General features: G+C 35.2%; 1 protein-coding gene across 1 annotated transcript; it reads left to right on the top strand.

The window, feature by feature from the left end:
• The first annotated feature begins 3776 nt into the window (after window positions 1-3776).
• LOC141445430 (protein obstructor-E-like) lies at window positions 3777-19540 on the top strand. Its single transcript, XM_074111278.1, has 7 exons — window positions 3777-3923; window positions 12949-13029; window positions 15469-15582; window positions 16638-16702; window positions 17743-17881; window positions 18366-18579; window positions 19408-19540. Exons 1-7 carry the CDS (start codon window positions 3878-3880, stop codon window positions 19469-19471), a joined length of 723 nt encoding a protein of 240 aa, XP_073967379.1. The 5' UTR covers window positions 3777-3877; the 3' UTR covers window positions 19472-19540.
• The last annotated feature ends 6331 nt before the right edge of the window (window positions 19541-25871 follow it).

Below are 25871 nucleotides of genomic sequence, written 5' to 3'. Positions count from 1 at the left end.
TTTATATAAAACTAAAAATCAATCGTATGAATCATAATAAATAAATAAAATAAAAAAATATAATTCTCATAATAATGCATAAAAATAAAAGGTTCATAGAAAGTGAATTATTGTTTCCACTGTTGCTATTTAATTTCCTCGCAATCTAAGTGAAAAGCAGAGTGTAAAACTCGAGCATTAAACCCATTTTCCCCTCGACGTGTCTATCCACTATCGCCGTACCGGTTCGGGTGGCTATATGAACGTCTTAGGTAAAATGACTCGTTTTATGCTCTTGTTGTACAATCTACTATTTGTTGTAATAGCCACCCGCAATATGTGGCGTAATAATCGGTAGTTTACAAAACAGGTACCAGGAATAAAGGATGATGTCAAAAGCCATATATTGACATCACACATGGGCATTAAGGCTGCGCTTGAGCCGGTTGACTTTCAGCGCAATGCCATGAGACCGAGTCACTGCGCAAGGCCATCGGCACCGCCCCATTCCGTATACCAAAACGATATGACTGGTTTATTCCTTTAGCATATCACTGCAACTGATAAAGTTTAAATTTTAATATACAAGAGGCTTTTTGGTAAACGCGCAATTGCACCCATAATCACTTTCTACCCTCATACTTACACAGTCCGACAAAAAACAGCTAGTTTAAAAAATTTAAACACGTTTTAACGATAACGTTACATTATCTGACCATGGAAGCTAACTTTGGTAAAAATATACCCTAAGACTATTGTAACGAGCCCAATGACTAAGTTACCTTATTCTGTCAGCTCGATGGTACCATTATTATTGTATTATTATCAGAACTATGCATAATCTAAGATTTTTTAGTGTAATTAGCCATATTGTACCGCTTGTACCCCATTGCAAATAAACATTAAAACATAAGAAGTAGGTGTAAATAAAGTTCAAAGATTCTGTTACATTCAAAGATATATACCTGTCAGGAATATTATTGAAAATTGTAATTGCCATTACATAAATACTATTTCTATAAAAGGCGGACTGGTTGCGATATACATAAGAAAGCTTTTCGTTATTTCAGAAATTTCGATTATATTTTGCATAACGTTCAAAGAGGTCGGAATGTTTTTAGTTAAAAGAATAGTCAATATAAACGCGTTAAAAAAAACGACTACCTTAAATACAAAAAAATTAAAAGAGAAAAAGCAAAAAAAAGTCTGTCTAGAACTCTGTTAAGTAACCTAAAGTTAAACAAACGGGGCACTTTCAAAATCGTGACAGGGTCAAAAAAGCCCAGTACCGACCTAATGGGCCCCAACAATTTTTTCCACAGACACTATTATTATATATGTCACCTTGACGGTTAGGACTAATTTTATGATACCTTAAATGTTTGAATCTGTTGAGCCTTTTAGGTTACAAATAACGCCAAAGAAATATAACATACATACATACGCTCGAAAAGCCTATATCTCCTTTGTGCAGTCGGGTAAAAAGTGGCCAAAACTATTGTGATTTTCGATTTGATTTCACAAAATGACCTTTTCACTTCTCATGCTCGTAAAGTCCGTGCTTATGCTGGATCTAGGCAACATAAAATGACTTTTTATGCTATAGTGCATACAGTGAAATCTTCGTCTTAGACCAAGATAATCAGGGTGTCAACAGCCACTAAAAAAAAGTTTCTACATATTTTTTTATAATTTTTAATTTATATAAAACAAAAAATCAATCAAAATAAATCAATAAAACTAATAAAATATAATTATATAGTAATACATGAAAAATAAAAGGTATATCTACATAGTAAGTGCACACATTGTTTCCATTGTTGCTATTTCGTTTCCTCGCAATAGAAGTGAAAAGCAGTGTGTAAAACACTAGCATTAAACCGTTCGTTTTATGGTCTTGGTGTTCAATCTACTATTGGACTAGGCGAAGGATAATGAATTTGAGTAAAAAAGGATAATGGAAATTAGATAGCAATATTAAGACAGAATTAAGAAGTATCACGGCCCAATGAAATGGTCTGACAATTAATACGGTACATGGTTAAATGCACCGTGATTTTTATTGCTAACCTCAAAATACCTTGTTTTGAGCTCGTTCGCTAAATAAGAGTGTTGCTCTTCTAATTATAAAATAAAGAAAAATATCATGGGACACTTGACACCAATAACCTTATCCCGAACTAAGCAAAGCTTGTACTATGGTATGGGTATTAGGCAAAGGATAAACATACTTATATAGATAAATACATACTTAATTACATATTAAACATCCAAGACCCGAGAGCAAACATTCGTATTATTCATAATTCCGTGTATTATTCCGTGCTCGGTTTAAGTTCGCTTCCTAAGCTACTCTTATTGTGAACTATTATTTTATTTTTGTATAAATAAATAAAAATAAATAAATAAACTTCCCGGCCGGGAATCGCACCCGGGACCTCAGCTTCGTAGTCTGGATCTCCAACCACTTGGCCATCTGGTCGTCATTATATTTATGAATATCGAGATAAAAATTACCTTGGCTATGTATTATTTCAAAATGAAACAAAATTATACACACACACGCATACACGATTTATAAAATATTAAAGGTTTAATTTTTTTTAATACCTAATTCCTGCTGGTTAACAAGCTAAAACAGGGGTAAATGATAAAAAAAGAGTCTGAATTTTGATAAAAAATTGTAGATATTTTCCTACATTTTTTCGTTTAAAAGTGAAAGGAATTTATAAAAAAGTAGCACTCTCCCTCATTCTTACTTAAAGTTGTGTATTCTGTACTAGACAAACAAAAGACGAGTACCTATTTATTTTAAATTAATTTCCGTTTAACACCACCACGCGTTCCAGGGAAAAAATATTTTGACAGACGACAGACAGATAGACAGAGGGACAACAAAACAATCCTATAACCGTTTTATTTTTGCCAATTGCGGTGCGGAACTCTAATATACAATAAATATGCTAATTTGTTATGTAACATCTATGAGATCATTGTGACTTCGAAAGCTTGTTCATTAGGTATTTAATATATCATTGTTGTTTTTACTTTCTACCCGACTGTCCAAAGGAGGGTTAACAAACATTTTTTTTAATTCAAGTTTTTTTGCTGATTAACTACTAGTACTTGTATTGCTGAATACGCTTGCATTGTCATCTCATCTAAATAAAATTTCTGTAACAAATTCCAATTGGCTCATAACTTTGGAACATATTATGATGCTACAAACAAACACACACATACACAAATAGATGTCAAACTAATCGTTTATTGAACTTACTACGTTTATACCATCGAACCTCTGGAAAAATTTCGAGAGTCTATTTCAGACAAAAACAGTGGGTAGGTATTAAAACATTTATACTAAACTATAAATACTTAGCCATAGAAATATGAAATTTGTCTAGCACAAGAGAAGTATAAAAATCCGACAGTGTTCGCTAAAAATAGGTAGAAATTCTAGAAATAGAATGATATTTTTTTGTCGCTTCTCAATTTGTAGGTACGGAATCTTCAGTGCGCGAGTCCAGTTCCATACATAAACCAAAATGGAATTTAAATATTTAAGACACCATAAAACGTAAAGGTCATAAAAAATAGAACAAGTTTACGATGTCACTGTAGAAACACTTATTTCGTACTTTCATCCCGACTAATTAAGAACTTTAAATGAAGAATATTAAATGCCGTTAAAAGTCCATAAAGGCGATTACACATTTACAGTAAAAGTAAAACGTGATTTGCACGTAGCCTTATTTTTGGAATGCTGAGGCGAGCGCAGGTATTACAATGAACGTCGGGTCTGGCAATGCATAGCAACCTCTGGCGGGAGGCACACGTGCACCTAAATAAAAAATATTTTATTATTTTGTTTTAAATTTTGAATTTTGCTGTCATCATGAACCGCGTTGTCTTTTTAGTGGCCAGTTTGGTGTGTGTATTGGGTAAGTTTTTTTTTCTTTATTACGCTTTAAATGTATTTAATTTTTGTTTTAATTTAACGGTTTTTGTGTGTTAAAGCAAGCGAAGCGAATTATACTAAAATCAAGAGTTATTTAATACAGTGCTAATTTGACTTGTATTTAACTTTACCTACGAGCGTGAAGTTAGTCTCTTTATTTTTATTACGATTCTTACTTTTTATTTTAATTAATAATTAAAATTTTCAATTGTTTTGTTGGCTTGCCTGTAACTAGTAGGTACTTTTTTGTTTTCAACCACATTTTACAGAGATGGGTGATAAAAACTGGCCAAAAATAAGTCAAGCACAAGAAGAGTTCCGTGCGGCTGCACAGTAGCCATAATAAGATTTAGCAAAAACCGCTATATCATTTTTTACGGGGACTACTTGTAGGTATCTTTAATTTTAATCTTAGCCCTTCTTTTATATGATGCTCTCGCGGCTATATTAATACACGCTGAGTAAATCTGCCTATTACGATTTCAAATATTGTGACAGATACGCGGACAGAGTTCTGAGGGCACCTTGTAACAAGGCATATTAAGCTATCGTATCGTGACAACCTTACGTACGGAATTATTAAGAGTATGGATTTAGTTTAGATAACAATACTGAACAAAGTATAAAGTTAGTAAGAAATTAGTGAAGGTTATTTACCTACAATCCACATACATAACATGTATTACATAACGACGCCATTTTATAGTTTCACTAGAAAAACTCTCTTTATCTCTTTCTTTGTCATTAAGAATTCGTTAGTTAATTATTTATCAGGATGAGGGTATGTTTAATTTGTGCCTAGCGACAGCAATTTGTGCCATTACCTTAAAAACGATATATTAAGGATAATTATTTACAGGGAGATGTACAAATTAACAAAAAAGGCAATCGTTGAAATGAAGATAAAAGACAAACTACTGTTAAGTTCACATGCGTTTATGAATAGGTGGGGTAGGTGAGATTTTTGAAATTAGACGTTGTAGGATATAAATATTTTATTTTTAATCTCAGCACTCTCTCATAGCATAACACTATCTGTAAGCTTATTATAAATTTATCTTTCACCGCCCCTTGAAATTTTCAAAAAACCCACTCTCCGTATAGCTCCATGATTAATATGTTTGGCAAATTACAAATCGTAGTTCAGATCCTCCATCAGACGGTAATAAAAAAACTTACTTAATTCCGAGGTGGTTTCTAACGCCTCGCCCCATCCTGCTAATATTACTTAGTTTCTTACATAGGTAAAATCATCCCATCCCTAGTGGGATGTTAGTACATAAACGCGAAAGTTTGTAAGTCTGTTTGTTTGTTACCTCATCACAGCTAAACCGGCGCTGAACCGATTTAGATGAAATTTGGTATACAGATAGTTTGAGTCCCGAGAAAGGATGTAGGGTAGATTTTATCCCGCAAAATTGCATAGTTCCGCGTCAGAGGTAAACGAATTCTACGCGGACGGAGTTGCAGGCAACAGTTAGTATAGGCATATTACGTGTCAGAACTTCCTTCCTACATAACCTGCGTATTAGCAATCAGTAAACACGTTATTCAATGCTTAAGATACACATAGGTACTCGTAATTTTCGGAATCGATTATAAAGTCTATATATAGGCACAGTTGCGTGATCGCCGCCAACTTACACACCAGTAGGTAGTCGAGGAAACAGGGTGGAACCTTTTCGTGATAAAATTCAATGTAGTGAAGTAATTATTCACTGTGATATTTGGTAGCTGTAACGTGCAAAGGTTACAGTTACGGCTCGCTAGTGAGTACCCGCCCTTAAGCGAGATTAGTTTGTCCCGATGCCACGGGTTACATTCTTTCTTTACCGGCCCGGATAATACCGACATGGAAATACCGACCTTTTTTTTGTGTACACGCCCATAGAAACTGACATGAGCTTCTATGGGTGTGTACATGAAAAACAGGGTCGGTATTTCCATGTCGGTATTATCCGGGCCGGGAAAGAGTGTCACCCAATGTAACATTTCTACCCCTCAGAGCACTGAAAAAATTAAACTTCTAACGAATTCAATCAAAATCCAACGCCGTCACTAAAAAAAGTGTTTCTGTACAAATTGCCGAGGAATCAAAACATATAGTATAGTTCTAATTGTTGTAGAAACTTGAAATTTGGTATGAGGGTAGCTTTAGCGTACCTAATAAGAAAAGTCTGATAATCTAAATTTATGTCTATCTTTCTCTGTCCAGAACCATCTAGAATTACCCCATACTGCATTTATCTTAGGAGAAGGACTCTGCACAATTATCTACAGATCTTGGTGGACGAATTCGTTTCGCACTTAGCCAGTTTTATATAATTATTTAGCTTAGACGTAAACATTGGTGTAATAAATTATATTGGAATAATAAACGTACTGGTAAAATAAATTGCTTTAAATAAGTATTAATATGGGTAGTGGCACGAGAGTAGAAGTTAATGATTACACACAGTTACAAAACAGATTGCATAAAAAGAAAATAAAAGAAATGAATGAGTTAATATCACAAAACTGCTGTCATTACATGATTGTGTAGTCAAATCTAAATCCAGCGATTTAACACTAAATGCAGAAATAAAATATACACCAAAATATTCATAGGTAGATTATACCTATTCATCTATTCTTGTAAATAAGACCACATCTCCACAAACGAGTTTGTTTTAAAATAGAATACAAGGTCCTCTCATGGAAAAGTTGATCATGTAACACATTTCACATGTTTTCCTTAGAGCCAGGACCCGATTGCAAATTGACTTACGACACATATCATCTAATACCACTTCTACTGTCTACTAATGTCTACTTCTGCCTACTATGTGATTCTACTATCTACTTTTAATAAAACTCATCTCATAACCTTAAAATCGATAACTATTCGGAACGAAGTTTATGAACATAATTTCAAGGTTAAATTTGGTTGGTGTATTGATTTGAGGTACGGAATTTTTTCAAAGCAGTGACGTGGTCGGTATATATGTAGGACGATATGTTATAGATTCATTTATATCCCAGAGTTCATAAAGCCTAGCACTGGGGATCACGAATGTATTGCTTTCTGTTAAACAGTAAAGGATGAGGGTAGAAACACGGTGAATTCAGTCACGGACGTTAACGAAAATCAAAAATAACACCGTGTATACTTCAAAGAAAGCCTGTCACGACGCATTTATTCGCAACTAGGCATTTCTATTTAAAGTTGTACCCTGAGTTTATCTCTCCGATTACAACAAAACTTGGGAGGTAGACTCCTACGAGCACATCCCCCATTTTTCCGAGTTATAAAAACAGGGTCTCCAGATGTGTCCCTAAAATATTGTATGGATGTTTTTTAATAATTTTCGTAACAAAACGGACACATCCACAATATTTTGGGGACACCTTAATGTCACCTAAATAACACCTAATGTCTTAAAATTAGGTTCAATTCAAGACAAGGCGGGGTTGATTTCGTAGTCCAGCTCACAGCTGTTACAGTTTGCAATAAAATGCAAACAAGTTTGCCGTTGTTTATTATGAAACCAATTTAGATATCGCAGAAGGTGCCTAGAATTTATTACTTCAAGTAACTTAGATTGGTCAAGTGATATAGACGACTAAGAGAACAACTTACGAAATCAGTCGAACGTATTCTGCAAATTGGTAAAAATGTCCGTATTGTCCCATAATTAGAGTTAGGTACTTTATAATTCGACTGGTCGACACAATTATATTTGTATTTCTATAACTCTTTATTACAATAAAGGGTTGTAGGTAGGTACTGTGGGGACTGTAACTTGGTGAGAGCTTAGGTACTGGGGATCAACGCGCGTGACTTTAAACTCAGTTCAAAATAAACAACTTCTTCAATCATTTGGATTTATTTCAGAACTTAAAAATACATTTACATAGCATAGCACCAGCCGCTTAGGCTATCGGGAGCAATCTGCGCTCCGGCATGTAATACCCGCTGTCAATCTAACCTGCCAAGTGGTCAGTTTTACCACCTGCCAGCGGTATACAGCCTAGTTCCTACAGTACATAAAATACATAAAAATAACATTTTACATTGAGAGATCGACGAGACTAGTATTTCAAATAAATAAATGTCATGGGACACTTGACACCAATTGACAAAAACTCAGGGAAAAAATTCAACTAAAAAATAAAAAAACAAAAAACGTTCATGACAAATTCAAAAATTCAGGAATATTATTAATCATTTACATATATTTACATAACATAGGGTCTTCGGGTAGTGTGATTTTGAAAAATCAGTCCCCTGTTTTTTTAAAGTAGGTACCTATTTTGTTTATTACAAGTTACATACAACAAATGCTCATGAATCCACCCCAAGTCCAGCTCAAAAGATAAGATGTAGGTAAGGTAGATGACTGAAAAAGCACACACGGAAAAATGTTCTGGTAGTGCATTAAATATTTTTTTAGTCAATCATAACATTTTGATTATATTTCATTTTTTTACCATTTTTCGTGTTTTTTCTGAGCCTATTCAATTTTTTTACTCTTATTTTAATTATTTTGCAAATATGGCTGAATATAAACGTCCAGCATGAAAGTTCATAATTATTAGAATTTGAATGAGTTACTTATAACTTTCTGGACAACCTGTACGCAATTACGTGCTCAAATTATTTAATTGTGGTTTTAATATGTCACTGCAGGGCCGACCGTTACTCTAACTTAAAATTCTACCAATTGTTAGTAGGTACGTGACTAAACGTTATTTTAATCGAGCCGATACCGTCTGATAAGGTCAAAGGACTACACAACCTTTAGTCAACACGGGCATTAACCGAAACCATCCGATGAACCGGGCGATTAGCAATCGTCCTCCTTTCACTCACGTCCCAATCCTAGACATCATACATTACCGGATTACCACACGCGTTGCAAACAAGTACAGTACAAAAGCGGGATTGTATTGTTAACGTTACGGTAGTTTCTTAACTCTTCGCGGTATGTGTCGCAAGGACAATTTGACTATCGAATGTTGTCACGGAAATCGACTCCGGAGCGCGTGGTGTGGTGCAGTAATGAGCCTCGATCGTCTCATTATTACGAGTAACACACGCAATGTCCTTAATTCTTTTTTATTCCGCGAATGCGTTGAATTTTTAAGTGGGAACCGTTGGTTTTTTACATAATCTGAAAACGACAAAGCAGTAACAAACGTTCGAAGCAACAATAAGTTGCCTAAGAGTTGGCAGGCGTAGATTGACCCGTAATGACTTCTCAAAATTCTACTTTCGATCCTGTCCTACTAATGGTATAACAAAAGAGAAAATTGTAAAGATATGTAGACGTTTGTTATCATGCAAAAATAAACAGTTAATGAAACAATTTTGCTTTATGAAATCAAGAAACTCTGTTCTGTAATCGATTATGACTAAGTATTGTGAGTCACCTAGGGCATACCAACTCAGTATCCTTGTTACAAATATCGTATTACAGCTACCTACGAGTATACATATACAGCATACAACTAACAGCAGGAACGGTCGTTTGTAGACAATTGTAGATCTTGGAGTACACAAACTGTAACAAAATCTGATGCATTATGTAGGTACTCGTTTAAGGAAAATCTGTGACTCAAGCCCTTGAAACTAAGTAAAGGGTCGAAATTTTGCATAGATATTTTCATATAAATATAGATTTTGGGAAAATATATAAGGATATAAGGGACCAGCCAGCTGTTGCCCGCGACTCCGACCGCGTAGAAGTATGACAAATAGTTAACATCCTATTCTTAGACCTACCGAATATACAAAAAAAACGGTCACGCCGTTTCGAAGAAGTTTGGCCACAAACATTTTTGACCCGAGAATTTTATACATTAAATAGACACCAAATAGTGATATATATTTTTAACGCGGGTAAGGCAAATAAAGCACTTTTAATTCTGTATTCTGTAGCCGTAAGCACAGTTGAAAAATTTAAATAAAGTAATTTAAACATATTATTAAACTTAAAAAGATATTATTTAATGTAGAAGTAGCGATTACCAAAGTAAAAAGACAAGTTATTTACTGAGTGGTATAGCAAAACACACGGGCAAAACGTTGTATAAAATCTTATCCTTCGTTCCTACACTTAAAGACCGGAGTTTATTTTCTCTTCTTGGTTCGAGGGGTACCAACGACCCCTCAAAAATAAAGGTTTACGCAAATCATTTCTCGTTCAGAGACCCATTTGTGAAAATTAAGCAGTTACGTGCAAATGCGATAAGACGGTAGATATTTGTCATGTTATGATGCTACCTACAATCTAATAATTGTAACCTAGTTAGTACTGTTTAGCATGCGTACCATTGTGAATTGGATTTAAACGTTAATTAGCTTAGCACACACTATATATCTAACTCCGAGTTAAGTGCTAACCCAGGATTAAGTAAAATCCAAGGTTAAGGATTTTTAACCTAGACCTTGCAAGTGATCCTAAAAGTTTTGCGTACAAATAAATTTAGTTTCTTACATAAACTCATATTATTTTAATTTATTTTGCATTTTTTTTCATGCCTTAATATCGATTAAACATTGGGACTTAGCGAATTAAAAGATTTATTTAATACAAATAACCTAAAAATTCCAAAATACAGCTCTGATAAAAAACAATCTAAAAATGAAAACGTATTATTCCATTTTTAGTTACTTTGTAATAAATAAAAAGTCGATTGAGTTGGGTAATCAGTGACATCACAGTTCAATATTACCATATTTACATAGTCCATTAGCACCAGCAGGCAGGCCGGAGGGTGTAGTGTTCCTTTCTAAAACTTTCTAAAATCACTAATTATTTGTATTTATTTATTTTTTGTATGTAATGTTGTATTTTTTGTACCTATGTTTAATTCAATTTTACAGCGCATTGATTCTTTACTGTATTGCTGTAATTTTTATTGCTTAATAAATAAATAAATACGAAATTTTTTTTTTGATAGCTCATAATAAGTATTTCAATTGGTATCAAATAGTCTTTTGCTGTTTTTGGAGCTGACCACTTAGAAACTAGCAGTTTTAAGTTACTTAACATCGAATAACCGTGGAATAACCTGATCTGAATCTGAATAATTCAAATTCTTGGAACACGTAAATGATGAAATTCAAAATGACATAAATTTATGTGGCACACGTCTACCGCAATCCTAGGGTATTATTCCATATTACAAGCACGTTTTAACTAGACTTTGAATAAACGCCAGCGTCCTGCGTTGTGTAACGTTTCGTAAGCTAAACGCGGGGATAGTAATGTACTATTATTATAAGCTAACTGGCATTTTCCACCTGGCCAAAAAGTTGTATTTTAAGAGACTACTTAATAAATGGTAGCTAAAGGGCCAGACATAAAAGCAAGATCGTGTACTTGTGGTGATCGAGAACAATCCCCCACAACTCTGTAAATGTATTCAATCTGTTCACCACTGCATTTACGTGAAACTTTCACATTTTTGTTTTCATAGAACATTACGAGTATTTCTGTATTCCCACATAACGCACGATATAAAAAGCTCAAAATAGTACACTTATTTTAACACAAAACGCTATCCCATAATGTGTATATCGTATAATATCCTGTAATATTATGGGGAGGCCATGCCCAAAAGTATGTAGACGTCCTACGGCTGATATTTGGTGATAACGATGATGATGATGATGATCCCATAATAAACAGAGTTGGTTGGGGTCGGTTTTAATACGTTTCTTGGAGCGATAGAATCCAGAATACGTAAATACGTCAAAGAAACAAAGTCATCGACATAGCTCGAAGAATATGGGAGTTAAAGTTCGGACAAAGTAAATTTCGGTCAAAGAACAAACCGTCGGGGAGAAAGTTCTCGAGTGGGAATGCGTGGCGAGGCGCTAGCAGGCTCCCTCTTGGTGGACTGGTGACATCACGAGAATTTCGGGCCACTGCTGGATGGAAGTGGCGAATTGTCCTTCATTGTGGCGTTCTGTTCAACAGTGCACATATTCATGATGATGATGTCTCCAAAATATACAAATTCTACAGCGCACTTAGTTTACGCCACATTATGACTATTTAAATCATCATCATCATCATCAGCCCACAGCAGTCCACTGCTGGACATATGCCTCTTCCATGGCGCGCCACTACACTCTGTCTTCAGCCCCTCGCATCCATCCGCTGCCAGCGAAGCAAAGTTCTAAATAGCACTGCACAATGGGCACTTTTGAATAATTTATTGAATCACGCGTTACTTTGCGGAGGTCCATATCAATGAACTAAAAGAATTTCTTTGCTCACCCGCGACCTTGTGATAGCTAAGTTTATGCAAGATATGCGTGCTTTCGTGCAGTTCCTCCACCTCCACATTGTGAGAACGCACACAAATGACACAAACCCGTCTATCACCAGAATCACCACTTACTTACTCACTTAGGGCACTTTTGAGCCGGCTACGGTTACAGAGTCGCGGTTTTTAGTTTGTATGTAGTTTTTTTAGGTGTTTTTATGCTTTTCATCATACTTGCTCGTAAACAGTGTCGTAACATGCAGGCTACCTCGATTGCAACCCCCCAAATAAAACCCTCGACCTTAATGTGCTTGTCATGAAACCCGTGGCCGGTAAATGAGTCATTGCCCGTACTAATTTTCATGTCATGAAGCCCAAGGTCGGTAAATGAGTTTGTTACTGCATGGTGTGCTGCTGCGCCTGCAGCGCGGCGTGCGCACGTCGTGCACATGCTGCGGAGGGCGGTGGGGAGCTGGCGCTGCCAAGAGCGCAGTCAGCGGTATTGGCAATTTTTGAAAAGATATTTTGTTTTTCTTTTACAAATATACAATTTTACTCGCAAATGTGATGAAAAACAGTGTATGTCGCACAGGCGGTACTACAATTACGAACATCGACTCATTAAAGCCCTCAGTCTTCGATTTTGGGCTTCTAATAGACTCTCGTTCGTAATTCATTATTTACCGCCCTTAAGACACAATGTACTATTACTTTGTAGTTTAAATAGCAATGTACCTTTTTTGTTTCAGGGCAAGAATTTAAGTGTCCGGAGAAGAGCGGCTTTTACCCAGATTCTTACCAGTGCGACCTCTATTACAAGTGCAATAAAGGTCAGTATCGTGATTGAAAAGGCCAACCGGTATCGGAACGTTGTGAAAGTACATGACATCTACATAATACTGCATTAAAAGGCATATCTATCTTAATTTAAATTGAATGCCGAATAGCATTTATTTATTGGCCGTTCCTGTCACGGAACTAATACTAGGACGAATAGAAACAAACCGCCTTTCAATTTAGTAGCCCAATAAGTTCAGAGTAAAAAAATATTTTTATAATACAAGCTTTTTTGTGGACTGTATTTGTGTTGACCATACTTGCAATGTCATCCAACTGACATATCGCTCGTTATACTTTTAAAAAGCTCTTACCTCAAAATAGATATTTTTTTCTGAGGCCGATGTTAACGTAATTATTTGTGATACGAGATTTTAACTAACCCATAAACTTGAAATTTGAGGTAGATGAATCAGATTTTTCCCTTGAATTCTCTAATTTCCAGGTTACAATCAACTTTATTTTTCGGTCCAATTCGTAGCATTGAACTATCAATGGTTCATGCGAGCGAAGCCGCGGTTTAATGTATTACTTTCATAACTGCGGCATGCCCTTGAATGAACATGTAAAAATATGAAACATTCAAGGTTCAAAATGTCAAAACCTTCCAGTCTCGACACTATTATGTGCTTACGACAAATAGAGTGTGAAACCTCCGTGTCTCCACAGTTACAAAGATGGTATATTAATAACAAGGCCCAGCGTGAAGTTTAAGGACCTTAGCCTAACTACACTTGGCATATTTAATGCCTACAATTCTTAGGCTATGGATTTGTGAATTTGTTTTGTTTAAATTATGTGCGTAATACATTTTATTTTTACTTGTTACGCTCATAAAATGTATTAAATGATATTGTAACGGATAACTCAAGTCTAAAATCGAATTTAGCTCTACATGTTTCGGGCTAATTCGTAGCCCTTCTTCCTAGGATATCATTTTATATGAGCGAGTCTCACGGTAGTTTCATGCTCATAAAATGACTTATATATGCTCTAGTATACTGCATAAAGTCCTAGTATCTTCTTCTTAGGCCAAGACAATTAGACACAAACATTGGTTACTTTATAGGATAAGGTTTATATTTTATTTGTTTGTATAAACAAAGAATAAAATTCATACACACACACATTTTCAATGTTGCTGTTGCTTCTTCGTAATCCAAGTGAAAATCAGTAGTTTTTAACTCTACCACAAAACGCACTTTACCCTAGACTGTATAAAAATGTATTTATTTAACTATTGGCTTTCATTGGGCCCAACGCTCCCATTTTCTATTGTATGTTTTATCGTTTATTACACGCATAATCGTTTTTATTATTATGTAACGTTTAAATTAAATGATTATAAACTTAGAATTATTTTTCCTAATTGCGCTACTTATTATTGCGCAATAGATGTTGAGTTGAAAAGCAGTATTTTAAGTTAAATTGTAACAAGTTATAGTACGTAATAGTAGCAAATAACGCGCAGTTCCTTTCAGTAATAGACATTGCAAAAACACCCAACTGCTAAGTCAACGCAAGTACTTAATATTTCAAAATATCAGTAAGTAAAGTTGAGTAAATCATTAGAATTTGACCTCAAAAATATTTTATGATCAGAATAATTAAACGCAAACCGCATTTAAAATTAAATTTATTTAGTAACAACAATAAAAAATTAAGGTTTTGTTCTCATTCTTAAACATAATTAAAATACTTAAATTAGTTTCACAATTTAGTAATTTTTCTCATTGCTTTGCCTAGCTCAAAGTAGGTAGCTACTTGGCATACGGTTCTACATGACGATGCCTAATAACTAGTGACTCAAGTATCTACCTCCCCTTTTGCGTTTATTATACATACATAGGAGTGTTACATGGTAATATGCAATAGATATATCTGTTTAATGTTGAACTTTGATTTGAATTGAGATTCCGAGATTTTGCTAAATTTTCATGGTAATTCACAAAGTCACGTCATACTTTACATCATACGTTTTATTTTTATTTTAATTTTCAATTCATGAAGAATACCTACTCGCGCAATATTTCAAGTTAGCTTTGGTTGCAGTTTTGGGACATTACATGGGTGCCTTCCTGTCCCATGTGAATTGGAATAAAAAGTAGTTGGGTTTTTCTGAGATCAAAGTACTGGACTGATTTTGATCAAATTAGGCCCATAGTTTTAAAATGGCTATTAAATTTAAACTATACTCAAGATGTAAATGTTTGACATGTAGTCGAACAGAAATTCGATTATGAGATTTATTTGCGAATTAAAAATGACCGACTTCATTGTTACACTACTTTTTAAAATTGCCCCGCGGTCCCGAGCCATCGGTTTATGCTAAACGGCCATGTAAGCCCAGCCAATCTATTTTAGTAATCAAACCAGTTAAGGCAAACAGATTCAAGTAATTTGACTAAACAAACTGGTTTTATTTTGTGCAGGCAAATCAGAAACGAAGCTGTGTCCAGATGGCTTAGTGTTCTCGGATGAGAACCCCAACAAGGAGCGATGTGACATCCCCTCCAACGTCGATTGCGGTGACAGGAAAGAACTCCGTAAGTATACCTACTTACAGTGGCGTGTTTTAGTAGCTGGAGAGCAAGACCATATACTACTCCACCAAGCTAAGTTCGCTAAGTCGCACTTAATTCACACTTCAAAATTTTTAAATAACCTTCCCGCGATCCCCTTTGTCGCGTCAGTACGAGTAGCATCTTTGTCGACGATAAGCGTCTTACGAATTTTCGTCCCCTATTTGTTGAATTTGATTTTTTTTAACTGTTCTTGTTAAGACGCTAGGTGCAAACTTAGTTTCGTCGGGTTGTATATAGTCCTTGCGGGAGAGTAGGAAAGAAACTAAGGGAGAGACTACTTTCAAAATTTTTATTCAATTTAGGCTATAACAAGCACTTTATGAATGTCAAAAAAAAGTCAACCACCGGTTCTGTTGAGAAGAATCTGGCAAGAAACTCAACGAGGTACTTTATTTAGGATGTGTATGCAATGTATGTAATGGTTAATCGAGTTTCGTAAAATTTCATATAGGTGGCAACTACGGCCCAAGCCCTCTCATTCTGAGAGGAGGCCTGAGCCCAGCAGTGGGACGTATATAAGCTGGGATGATGATGATTCATATAGGTACGAGGTTGAGTTAGAGACCAGTCGAAATGTTGAAGTTTGATATGGACCTCCGAAAAGCGACGTCTGATTCAATCGATTACATAAGTAATATGCAAAAATTTCACTTTCGTCAGAAAGACTGAGCAAAACAACACTTTAATGCGGCAGGCAAGGAAAAGGAGAGTGGGAGAGGCCTGAGTTAAGTGCGTCTTCGGATGGAACACCGCGCAATTAAAGTACCTACATTGTACCGCCTTAGCTATACCTATTTGTCGTTACTGAGAGTACGGCAAAACTAACTCTTCTAATTGAGGGTATAAGCTACCGCTTAAGTTACGTTTTAAGTTTTAACGTGAAGTTAGTAAAATTTGTTAGTAATAAATCGATAGTTGTTTAGCTTACTACGAGTATAGACTTCACACTTTAGAGTTATTAACTTTTTTTAAAACAAATCAGGAAATTTATTTAATAATTGTTTTAAATTTTCCAGAGGAGCCCCAGCCGACTAAAGATTGTGCGCGTCAGAATGGATACTTCAAACACCCAGACCCACAGGTATTAAAACTGATTTCAATTCAATTATTTACAGACTAAGTCTCTAAATAGCAAGTAGTACGACGTTGGAGCCGAAGAGTTTTAAAGTGAAGGCCACCTTTGGGACGTCGAACGCCCTGCGCCTCATTGGAGCGAAGACAAAAAGAGGAGAGAAGGAGAAGAAAAGAGCATCACCGTTGGCAGTGGCTAGACGAAAGAAGCCAAACCAAGGATAGCGAGTTGTGATGTTTTTTTAACCGACTTCAAAAAAATGAGGAGTTTATTACTTTATTACACAGAAACAGGCTTGCGTTTGACGACAAACACGCCTGATGGTGATCCAAGATGTGCACTAAGATGGAGCACGCTTGCCTAATAAATACCCATTCATCCTAGATTTGAAGTTGGCCAGATTGTAGCGATCAGGGAACACAGGAGCTGGCAGAGCATAACATTTTACAGCAGTGGACGGACGGGCTGTGGCTGTTGATTGATTGAATTAAATAAAAATATTGTGACACTGAATTACGTACCAGGGTACCTTTATGCTATTAATGTCATATTGACTTCCCATTTGCCAGAGAAATCCTAGCGAATTTGATTATGAAAAGATACCATCCTGGTACCTGATGCGGTTTCCTCGACTGTACTTTATTACCAGGGTCCACTATCAGAAAATTGTCACGCGAGGCAATACTTTTTAGTCTGATTTTGATCCTTGTGTCAAACCAAATCATGTTTCATACATCTGTCTTCCGAGGCAACTCGCTCTTGGTGGATCCAACTTTTGATGGTGACTTTGTCAGAAATAAATCGCTGCGTAGAAACTGAATAGCTTTTCAGATCTCTTAGAATATTGGGTATAATGTGTCTTCCTGTCGTGTCACCCTAACTTAGTTTATTGTCAGTTTTACTTTTATTTATTACTGTTAAGTAGCGGTACTGATGGAACAAAAAAAACATACAGACGAATTGAGAACCTCCTCCTTTTTTGAAGTTTGTTGAAAATAAATCTTTATTTCTTTCATTTTACATAATTTAATTTATTTTTCATTTATTAGGCTTGCGACAAGTTCGTCTACTGTTCCGACGGTGTCCCCAACGAGCACCCCTGCCCGCCCGGTTTGATCTTCGATGAGGAAACCTCCAACTGCGACTGGAAAGAGTCCGTCAACCGCCAGTGTGACCATCCTACTAAGGGTAAGAGAAATTTGCATGTTATGAAACTTATGAAACCCCTTTGACTTTGGCGACTTTAGGGCGACGGTGGTGGCTGCTCAGGGCGCCAGGTACTACAGGGCGCCAGGCGTGACTTGCCCGGGGCGCTTAGATAACTAAACCCGGCTCTGCCCTTTGACACGATACAATTTGACTAGATCATTAATCGAATTCTGTAGTGGGGATTAAAATGCTAAATTCAAGGTGATTATATGAGGTGTTGTTTTCAAAATGTTTTAAAATATCAAATATAATATTGGAGGGCGTTGGCTACAAGATTATTCTAAAAACAAACCATTTGTCAATGCACTATCGCTATTTTATACATTAAATTACGGACAGTATCGACTTAATTGCAATCTAAAAAAACTATAAATATATCATAGCCGTTTTAGGATAACTTTGGGATTTCACTACATTCATTTCGGGCCAGTAACACCAATTAATCTAACCTTTATTCCCCTAGATGTCCTTGACGACGGGTTTACCTGCCCCGATGGCGACGTGATGGGCCCCAACGGCCGCGCCCTGCCCCACCCCACCTTCCCCCACCCAGAGGATTGCCAGAAGTTCTACATCTGCCGCAACGGCGTCCAGCCCCAGAAGGGTAGCTGTCCACTCGGCAAGGTCTACAACGAGGAGACGTTCATGTGTGACGAACCGCAGAAGGTCCAGGGATGGTGAGTGGCGACCTTAATTAATAAATCAGTAGATTCGCCAGATAAATTGGAATTAAGGAAGTTTACTAAGTTCCTGTAGAAATCCCCTAAAATAACGTCGTGGTCTTCAATTACGATGCAAGAACAACAAAACGCCCGTGCCAAATTTCAGTCTGTTGAGATTTCGGAGGCAGTCTTGGTGGAAAATATATTCTAAACGCACCAACATTCGTATTGATTATATTAGTAGCATTAAGTAATAGAATTCACTTCCTCTCCCTTACTTAGAGTACTTAGCAACTAGCAATTGTGGCTTAAAAAAATAATTCCATGGATTAGAATTCGTTCACACAGCTGTAACATTATGCGATAGATTACATAATGTAAATGTAATATCAATAGTCAAATGATCAAGTTGTAACTACCCTACAACATGAAGAGTATAATATCGTCCAATACAAATTAATACTTAATTGGAGGGAGACATTATTATTATTTGCTAACCACTATAATATTTTTAAAGTAAAACCTGTCCTAACGATTTTAAAGTTAGTATGAGTAAATTTGTTAGTTGCGGGTTGGTATCGCTAGATGGCGATATCATCGATCGCACTCAGGCGCAAAAAAGTAGCTCTAGATGGTAAACAGAAATCCACTCGTTTAGAGCGTGCGCAGTAGTTTTATTAAACTACACTAGATGGCGAGACTTGCTCTTAAATAAATACAAAAAACATTAATTAATATTTTCATAAACTTCATAAACTTGTGAGAAAAGATTTGATCAAAAATATCTGAACACGACTGTACTAAAAATTTTAATTATTATAATATTTATATTTATTTTCACAGTGAAAACTTCTATGATGGAGTGAATTTGGAAAAGGAGAAGAGCAAACTCCCGAAGAAAGCGTAAAGTGCCGTAGTACTTATATTTATCATAAGATTTAGACATGTATTTAAAATAAAATAATTATTTTATAAACAGTGTTTTATTGATGACCAGAAGTTTATGACCAGTTGTTTTCACACTGAAATACACATGACTATTCGTTAGCTACGTGAAATTATGGGATCAAAAAAATCAAGCCAAATGCTAATTGGTTTTGGACTTAGTCTTGGGTAATACTTTATACATGGTAAATTTTACGTTACAATCAAAGATTATAAATGTAAAGACATCTTTTATTTTCACTCTCCTACTCCTACAATGGGCAGTCCAAGTCTAATAATACTAGGATACATATAGGATATACACGTACACGGCCAAATCCCTAAGCCCTGACTTCTACACACATGTATGTACACGTTGATTTCAAAGTATGGCTTGGCCATTTCACAGATCTATACTCGTAACATTGAAGACCTGTAACGTAATTTCTTATTCATCAATATATACAGTGTGTTACCGGTACCCAGGCTTTTTTTAAGTGAGGTTAAAGTAACGTATTCTGTAACTTAACCATGATATTAATTTATAATTAATAAACTTAAATTCAGACTTGGTTATCTTTCTGCTGAAAATAAATTAACAAGTAAGTGTAAATGACAGCCGACAATTACTTTGGTTATTACTTGGCAATTTTCTTTTCTGTACATTGCTGGCAATTATAATTTTGTTAGAAAGTTAACAAAGTCGATTTTTAGTTTTTTAATTAAATTAATGTCATGGTTATGTTACAGAAATACGTTACTTTAACCTCCCTTAAAAAAAGCCTGGCTGTCGGTAACACATGTAACACCATAAATACCTATGACCAGTATGACCTATATGGTGAGGTAAGGAATTAAAATGTATACTTACCTATATTATCACAACACTGAAGATATAAACTACATTTCTTACCATATTGGCCAGACGGTCCGATCGACTTATTTTTGTACGAGGGTAGAAAATCATGTTTCACAAAATAAGGAAATAACACGTTAATGAAACGTTAAGATTTATATGTAAAGGTGAGAGAATCAGTTAGAGAGATAGATCATTTATTTATTTAGATAGGTAGGATTAGTGGTTAGCTACTATAAAATCCCTTGATGTGGACCTATTAAAAGAGCGAAGGGCCAAAGTTACAAAAACATGTATACACTACTTTCTTGACTTAACATTAAGGTCGTGTATACATATTTTTATAACTTTGGTCATATTGATCGTAGACGACTGAACAAACTTGCTACTACCCAGAATGTGTCAAATAGAGCCTCATTTAGATGTCAAGAAATATCGTACGAGTCGCGGTACAATGCTGTCTTTCATCGACCAATTCTTAATTCATAACCACGCGGCGGCGCAATGTAACAAATCTCGCAATATATTCTCCTCTAAATGCTGCTTACTTAATTCTCACTCGTGGTCCAATTACCCCCATCGTAGTGATCAAGCGTTGCACAAGCGCAGTTAATGAGATTAACGGGTCAAAGAAACGATATGTGTCAATCAAACTGCTTTATGTACTGATATAAATCTACACCAATGGACACGCGATTGTGTCCGCGAATTAATCGGTTTATTTAATGTTAAATTATTTAATCAAAATTATCTATTAAATTATTTCTCACAAGTGGCTTGAGGCGTCAGTAGAAAAATCTCTCTTCGAGCAGATGTTATGCCTGGGGACCGAAGTCCTAAGGAAGAGAGTTGAAAGTTGTATTATGCAATCGAGTCGAGAAACTTCGATAGTATAATGCAGAATGTAGCGGTTCCTTTATTTCATAACTAGATGGCGCTAGGGTCACTAAAAAGAAAAAGGTTTCAGCACACATTTCTTGGGGTTTTTTATATACACTTTACTGTACGTGCACTTGTCAAAAACCTTAGTGAATTTGTCCCTAAAAGTAACCTACCGGTTTATGACAGGCTTAAAGAATTGCTTCATCATGCGCCCTCATTAACAATTCATTTTTTTAAGTTTATGAACTCGACTGTACTCATAAGGATGTACAAATAAGTCTCTTTTAATTCTATAAAAGTGCATCTTTAAAGAAAATGTAAGTACATTACGGTAGAGTAAGTTTTAAGAGCCTTAATAATACGAACTACAAAACAATACTATTAAAACAAACAATCGTGCGCAATATGTGATACGGAAATCTATCTACTTGAACAACCCGAAAATATATGTGCAACGACCTTATTACATGGGGATAAGACCGTGTGACAGACTCCTATTCCGACGCAATAAGGCCGTAGTAACATATTTTTGAGTGGTTCGAATAGATACTTATTTTTGCACTTGACTGTACATACTTATAACTAATGTTTTATAGTAGTTTTTCATATGGGCAAGACATTGTTAGTAAAAAGTTACTTTACTAGTTTTTGCGTAGCATTTCATCACTTCGTGATCGAGTACGTGTTCGGTAATGTTCGTCTTTGATTCGTGATTCTGTAGGTTGAGATCCGACTGTTAAATCCTTTGCTTCGACATTAAAATGTAAATTCTGAATTAGTACCTATTTCGAGGCCACAAAAATAATAGACATAATTTGAACTGTGGGGTACTTTTACGATTTCGGGTGATGCAAGAGACAGATCGGTGTAACGTTTTATACCATAATACTTAAGTAGTCTTTATTTTTCAAGTAGAAATTACGATGTTAAATTTAGATTTTGCAGAATAGGTGTCGAATATGAGTGCCTTTAGTAAAAGAATAAAGTACTTGTAAAGTATGTGTCATCCTTTTGTTTTATGGTTAAAGCAAAGTACATGAAGGCAGAAATGGGGATAAGTGAAATCTCAATTTGTATTGTTGGCAGTTAAGTCTACAAATCGTTACCAACACAACAACGTTTCACAATTTTAATAAACTATATTAAAGCGTGAAAGACTCTATAATAGCATATATTTTACAACATACAAGTTACAGCAGATGGCTTTGATTTAACCTGCTTTGCAAACGAAACACTTAGATTTACGACCCAATTTTTACTGATCTTTTATAGTTCTGTATGCTGTAGAGTAACAAAAACATGTCATTTGAAAAATATGAATAGGTAATGTACCCACGAGCAGTTCATTAGGATTTCTTATAACTTTGACCCTAATGCAGCGAGACTCCGGTCTACAACTGATTCCTTTGTAACGACATGATGTTAACGCCTACGTAACTAATTGGAGAGGTCAAGCGTACCTTTACTTGTCTTAAACCAGTCCAGTCAAGGAAGTATTTTGGACCTGGTTTCTTCCACTTAGTATCTACAGGTGCAATTGAAATAAAAAATAAACTGAATCAAATTTGTTCTAATTATTTGAGTTTTGCAGTCATAAATTTCCAACTGAATAATTTACACAAATAAATTAAAAATCATTTATTTCATTACCAAAATCTCAGAGATACATAATATTATTATGTGTGGCTAACATCATTAAAATACGTTTAAAGGCAGTCGGGTTTTTTGACTTTTTATTTATTTTTTGTTCCATTATTTTTGATGATTCGCAGCTGATCATTAGCTTATATTTGATAACGATATTGTTACAACAAAAATATATGTTTTTAATTCCCTTCCGTATTTTTTATTCCTCTCTTCTTTTTTTGCAGATTCCAAATTAAAATATGCCTAATACAAACATATACTTATTATACACTATGTCACTCCGTCAACGAGGGCTATCGTTTTTTGTCTCACTAGATGGCGCACTGTTGCGTGAGGTTTTAAGTATGGCTTTCAAAGTCTGTTATTACGGGCGTGAAAACAAAGTTTAGATTAAAATAATATTTAATACACCTTAAAACCATACCATAAAATATCGAGCATACCACAGTGTTGCATAGTCCCCGTTTTGTTCGGAAAAAAGGGAGGACAAAGGTTTCCGAAAGACAAAACTGTCTCAAAACACAGACATTCATTGCCCCGGAACGCATATTTGCCATAATTAATTTCAGATATTGCAAAATATTCACAAAATTATTCTAATTATAAATAAACCCGCGTAGCTCACCCAAAAACTATGAGATTTGACATTTCGGAGACCTCACGCTACACTAGCGCCTCTAGTGGCGAATTCATACGCGATAGCCCTCATTACGATAAGTCTTATGATACCTCACATTGAAATCCGTCCAGCCGATTAGGCTAAAGGGATTGCTAAAGAAATAAAGACATCAATACAAAATAGGTAATACACGTGAAAACATGATTCTATTTCGGACAGTCAGATAGAAAATCATGACTAACATGTTTGTATAAAAGTACTTGATCACCTATTATTCCGAAATTTACAGGTTATATGAAAGCTTTAGTAAGCTTTTACATAACTAGGTGTGTTATGTAGTCATAACAACAAAACGACAAGTCATTTTGTTAAAGTGATTAGACACGAATACATTTTCGGTGAACAAAAACAAATTGGTAGAGTATGTATAGTGAAAGACGTATATGTAATCTGTGTATACCGGGTGTGGCCTGTAATATGAGCAAATAATTAAAACATAGATCATAGTCGTCAAATTGAACAACATTAGTTTAGCGACTTTTAAAAATAAATATTGTTTTTAATTTTTATTACACTTGTAAGTTTATTCGAAGAAGCATGTAAAGCAAAATGCTTGATGTTTGTAGCGTGACAGGCGACGTCAGTTGGGTTCTAGGATGGCGTACATTGATAGCAGTATTTAATTTGTATGAAAAAAAGAAAATTCAAAGACTCCGTTATTTTTAAAAGTCGCTGAACTAATGTTGTTCAGATTGACGAGGACGATCTATGTTTTAATTTTTTTCTCGTATTATAGGCCACACATCATTTCTATCGGGATAGCGATAAACGAATTCTTTGCAGATGGAGTCGGAGGTATGAAAATAAAAATTTCTAAAGGCCATTCTATACCACAAAGCCAATGAGGGCTTCTTGGGTTAGGGAGCGCCAAAGTTCGCATACTCTTCGCTAGTCATACCGTAATTTTTAGGGTTCCGTAGCCAAAATGGCAAAAATGTCTGTCCGTCCGCGGTTTTGCTAAGGGACTATCGATGCTAGAAAGCTGTAATTTTGCTCGAATATATATGTAAACTATGGCGACAAAATAGCACAATAAAAAATTCAAAAACAATTTTTTTTGGAGTACATTACTCCTCCAGTACTCCGTACGAAATACGAAATCCTTAAAAAAATATTACTTAATTTTTTCGTAATGGCTACGGAACCTTATTTCATGCGTGTCCGACACGCTCTTGGCCGGTTTTTTGCCCGAATCATCGTTTGTCATAATTATTTTTCTACTGAAACCTTAAATTTATCTGAAAATTTTAAATGGTCATCCTTTAGAAAGGTTAGGTTAGGTTTGTTTTATAACAATTCTGAACAATAATTAGATTCAGAGAAAAAAGAGTTATCAAACGAGCATTCTGACAAACATTACATTCGGACTTACAATAACTATGCGAGCCGATATGGACCCTTGGGTTACCTCTACTTGCCAGAATTTCATTTGCCCGTATTTTATGTGCCATAATATTCAATTGCCATAATGTTGTTTCTTATAATTTCATTTGCCATACTCATTGTTTACCACATTAATCAAATAACAGAATCTTTCTTTCCCGTTTTATTAATATCAATAATTTCGTTTTTCATAATCATTGCAATCCATAATTATCGCATGCCATAATTTTATTTGCCAACCATGTTAATGGTGATTATCGACACTATATAATATACTAATTATTCCCATACATCAAACAACCCTTTGAATTAGGTTAATTTTACCCACATAGTTATATTAGAATTGTGACAAGGCACGAAGCGCCTCAATTACGCAGAATAGGAGGTCTATCGACATTAATTACAGTCGTTTAGGTCCCTATCAAACTTAGGTTAGGTTTAATTTATATAATTAAGGTATAACATTATGTTTAGAGGAAGAAGATAATAAATAGATTAGTAATAGAAAAAAAAACAATTTGACTTAGGCTAGGTTTAATATATAATAATCAAGGTAAAATATTATTTGATGTTCAGAGGAAGAAGATAATAAGTAGATTAGTAATAAAAAAAAACAATTTTGATCATGGATTCATAGATCAAGTGTCAAATTTGTCAAACGGACCTCACGACAAGCACCAACTAACTTCTCAAAGGAAGCCTCATTATACTCCGCTAAATATTTAATACTTTTTTGTTGAAAAATCATGAGAACCAAGTTAGTCACAGATCACAATTTGATAGCATCAAAACATAACTTTAAGAAAAAAATCAACGTAATAAAATTTCAAACTGAAAACGACCAATTAAGACTAACATACGATATTTACAGGGTGTCCCAAAAGCCTCACCTCGCCAGCCCCAGAGCCAGTCCTATTACGACATCGCGCCAAGGGT

The sequence above is a fragment of the Choristoneura fumiferana genome, chromosome Z (genome assembly GCF_025370935.1).
Source record: "Choristoneura fumiferana chromosome Z, NRCan_CFum_1, whole genome shotgun sequence".
In the NCBI taxonomy this organism is placed as follows: domain Eukaryota; kingdom Metazoa; phylum Arthropoda; class Insecta; order Lepidoptera; family Tortricidae; genus Choristoneura; species Choristoneura fumiferana.
This window is presented reverse-complemented; position numbering and strand designations above follow the sequence as displayed.

Excerpts from the sequence above, each read along its gene's own strand:
- LOC141445430 (XM_074111278.1), top strand. The coding sequence starts at position 3,878 with ATGAACCGCGTTGTCTTTTTAGTGGCCAGTTTGGTGTGTGTATTGG. Across the intron at positions 15,583-16,637 it reads CGGTGACAGGAAAGAACTCC|AGGAGCCCCAGCCGACTAAA; the intron begins GTAAGTATACCT and ends TAAATTTTCCAG. Across the intron at positions 18,580-19,407 it reads CCGCAGAAGGTCCAGGGATG|TGAAAACTTCTATGATGGAG; the intron begins GTGAGTGGCGAC and ends TTATTTTCACAG.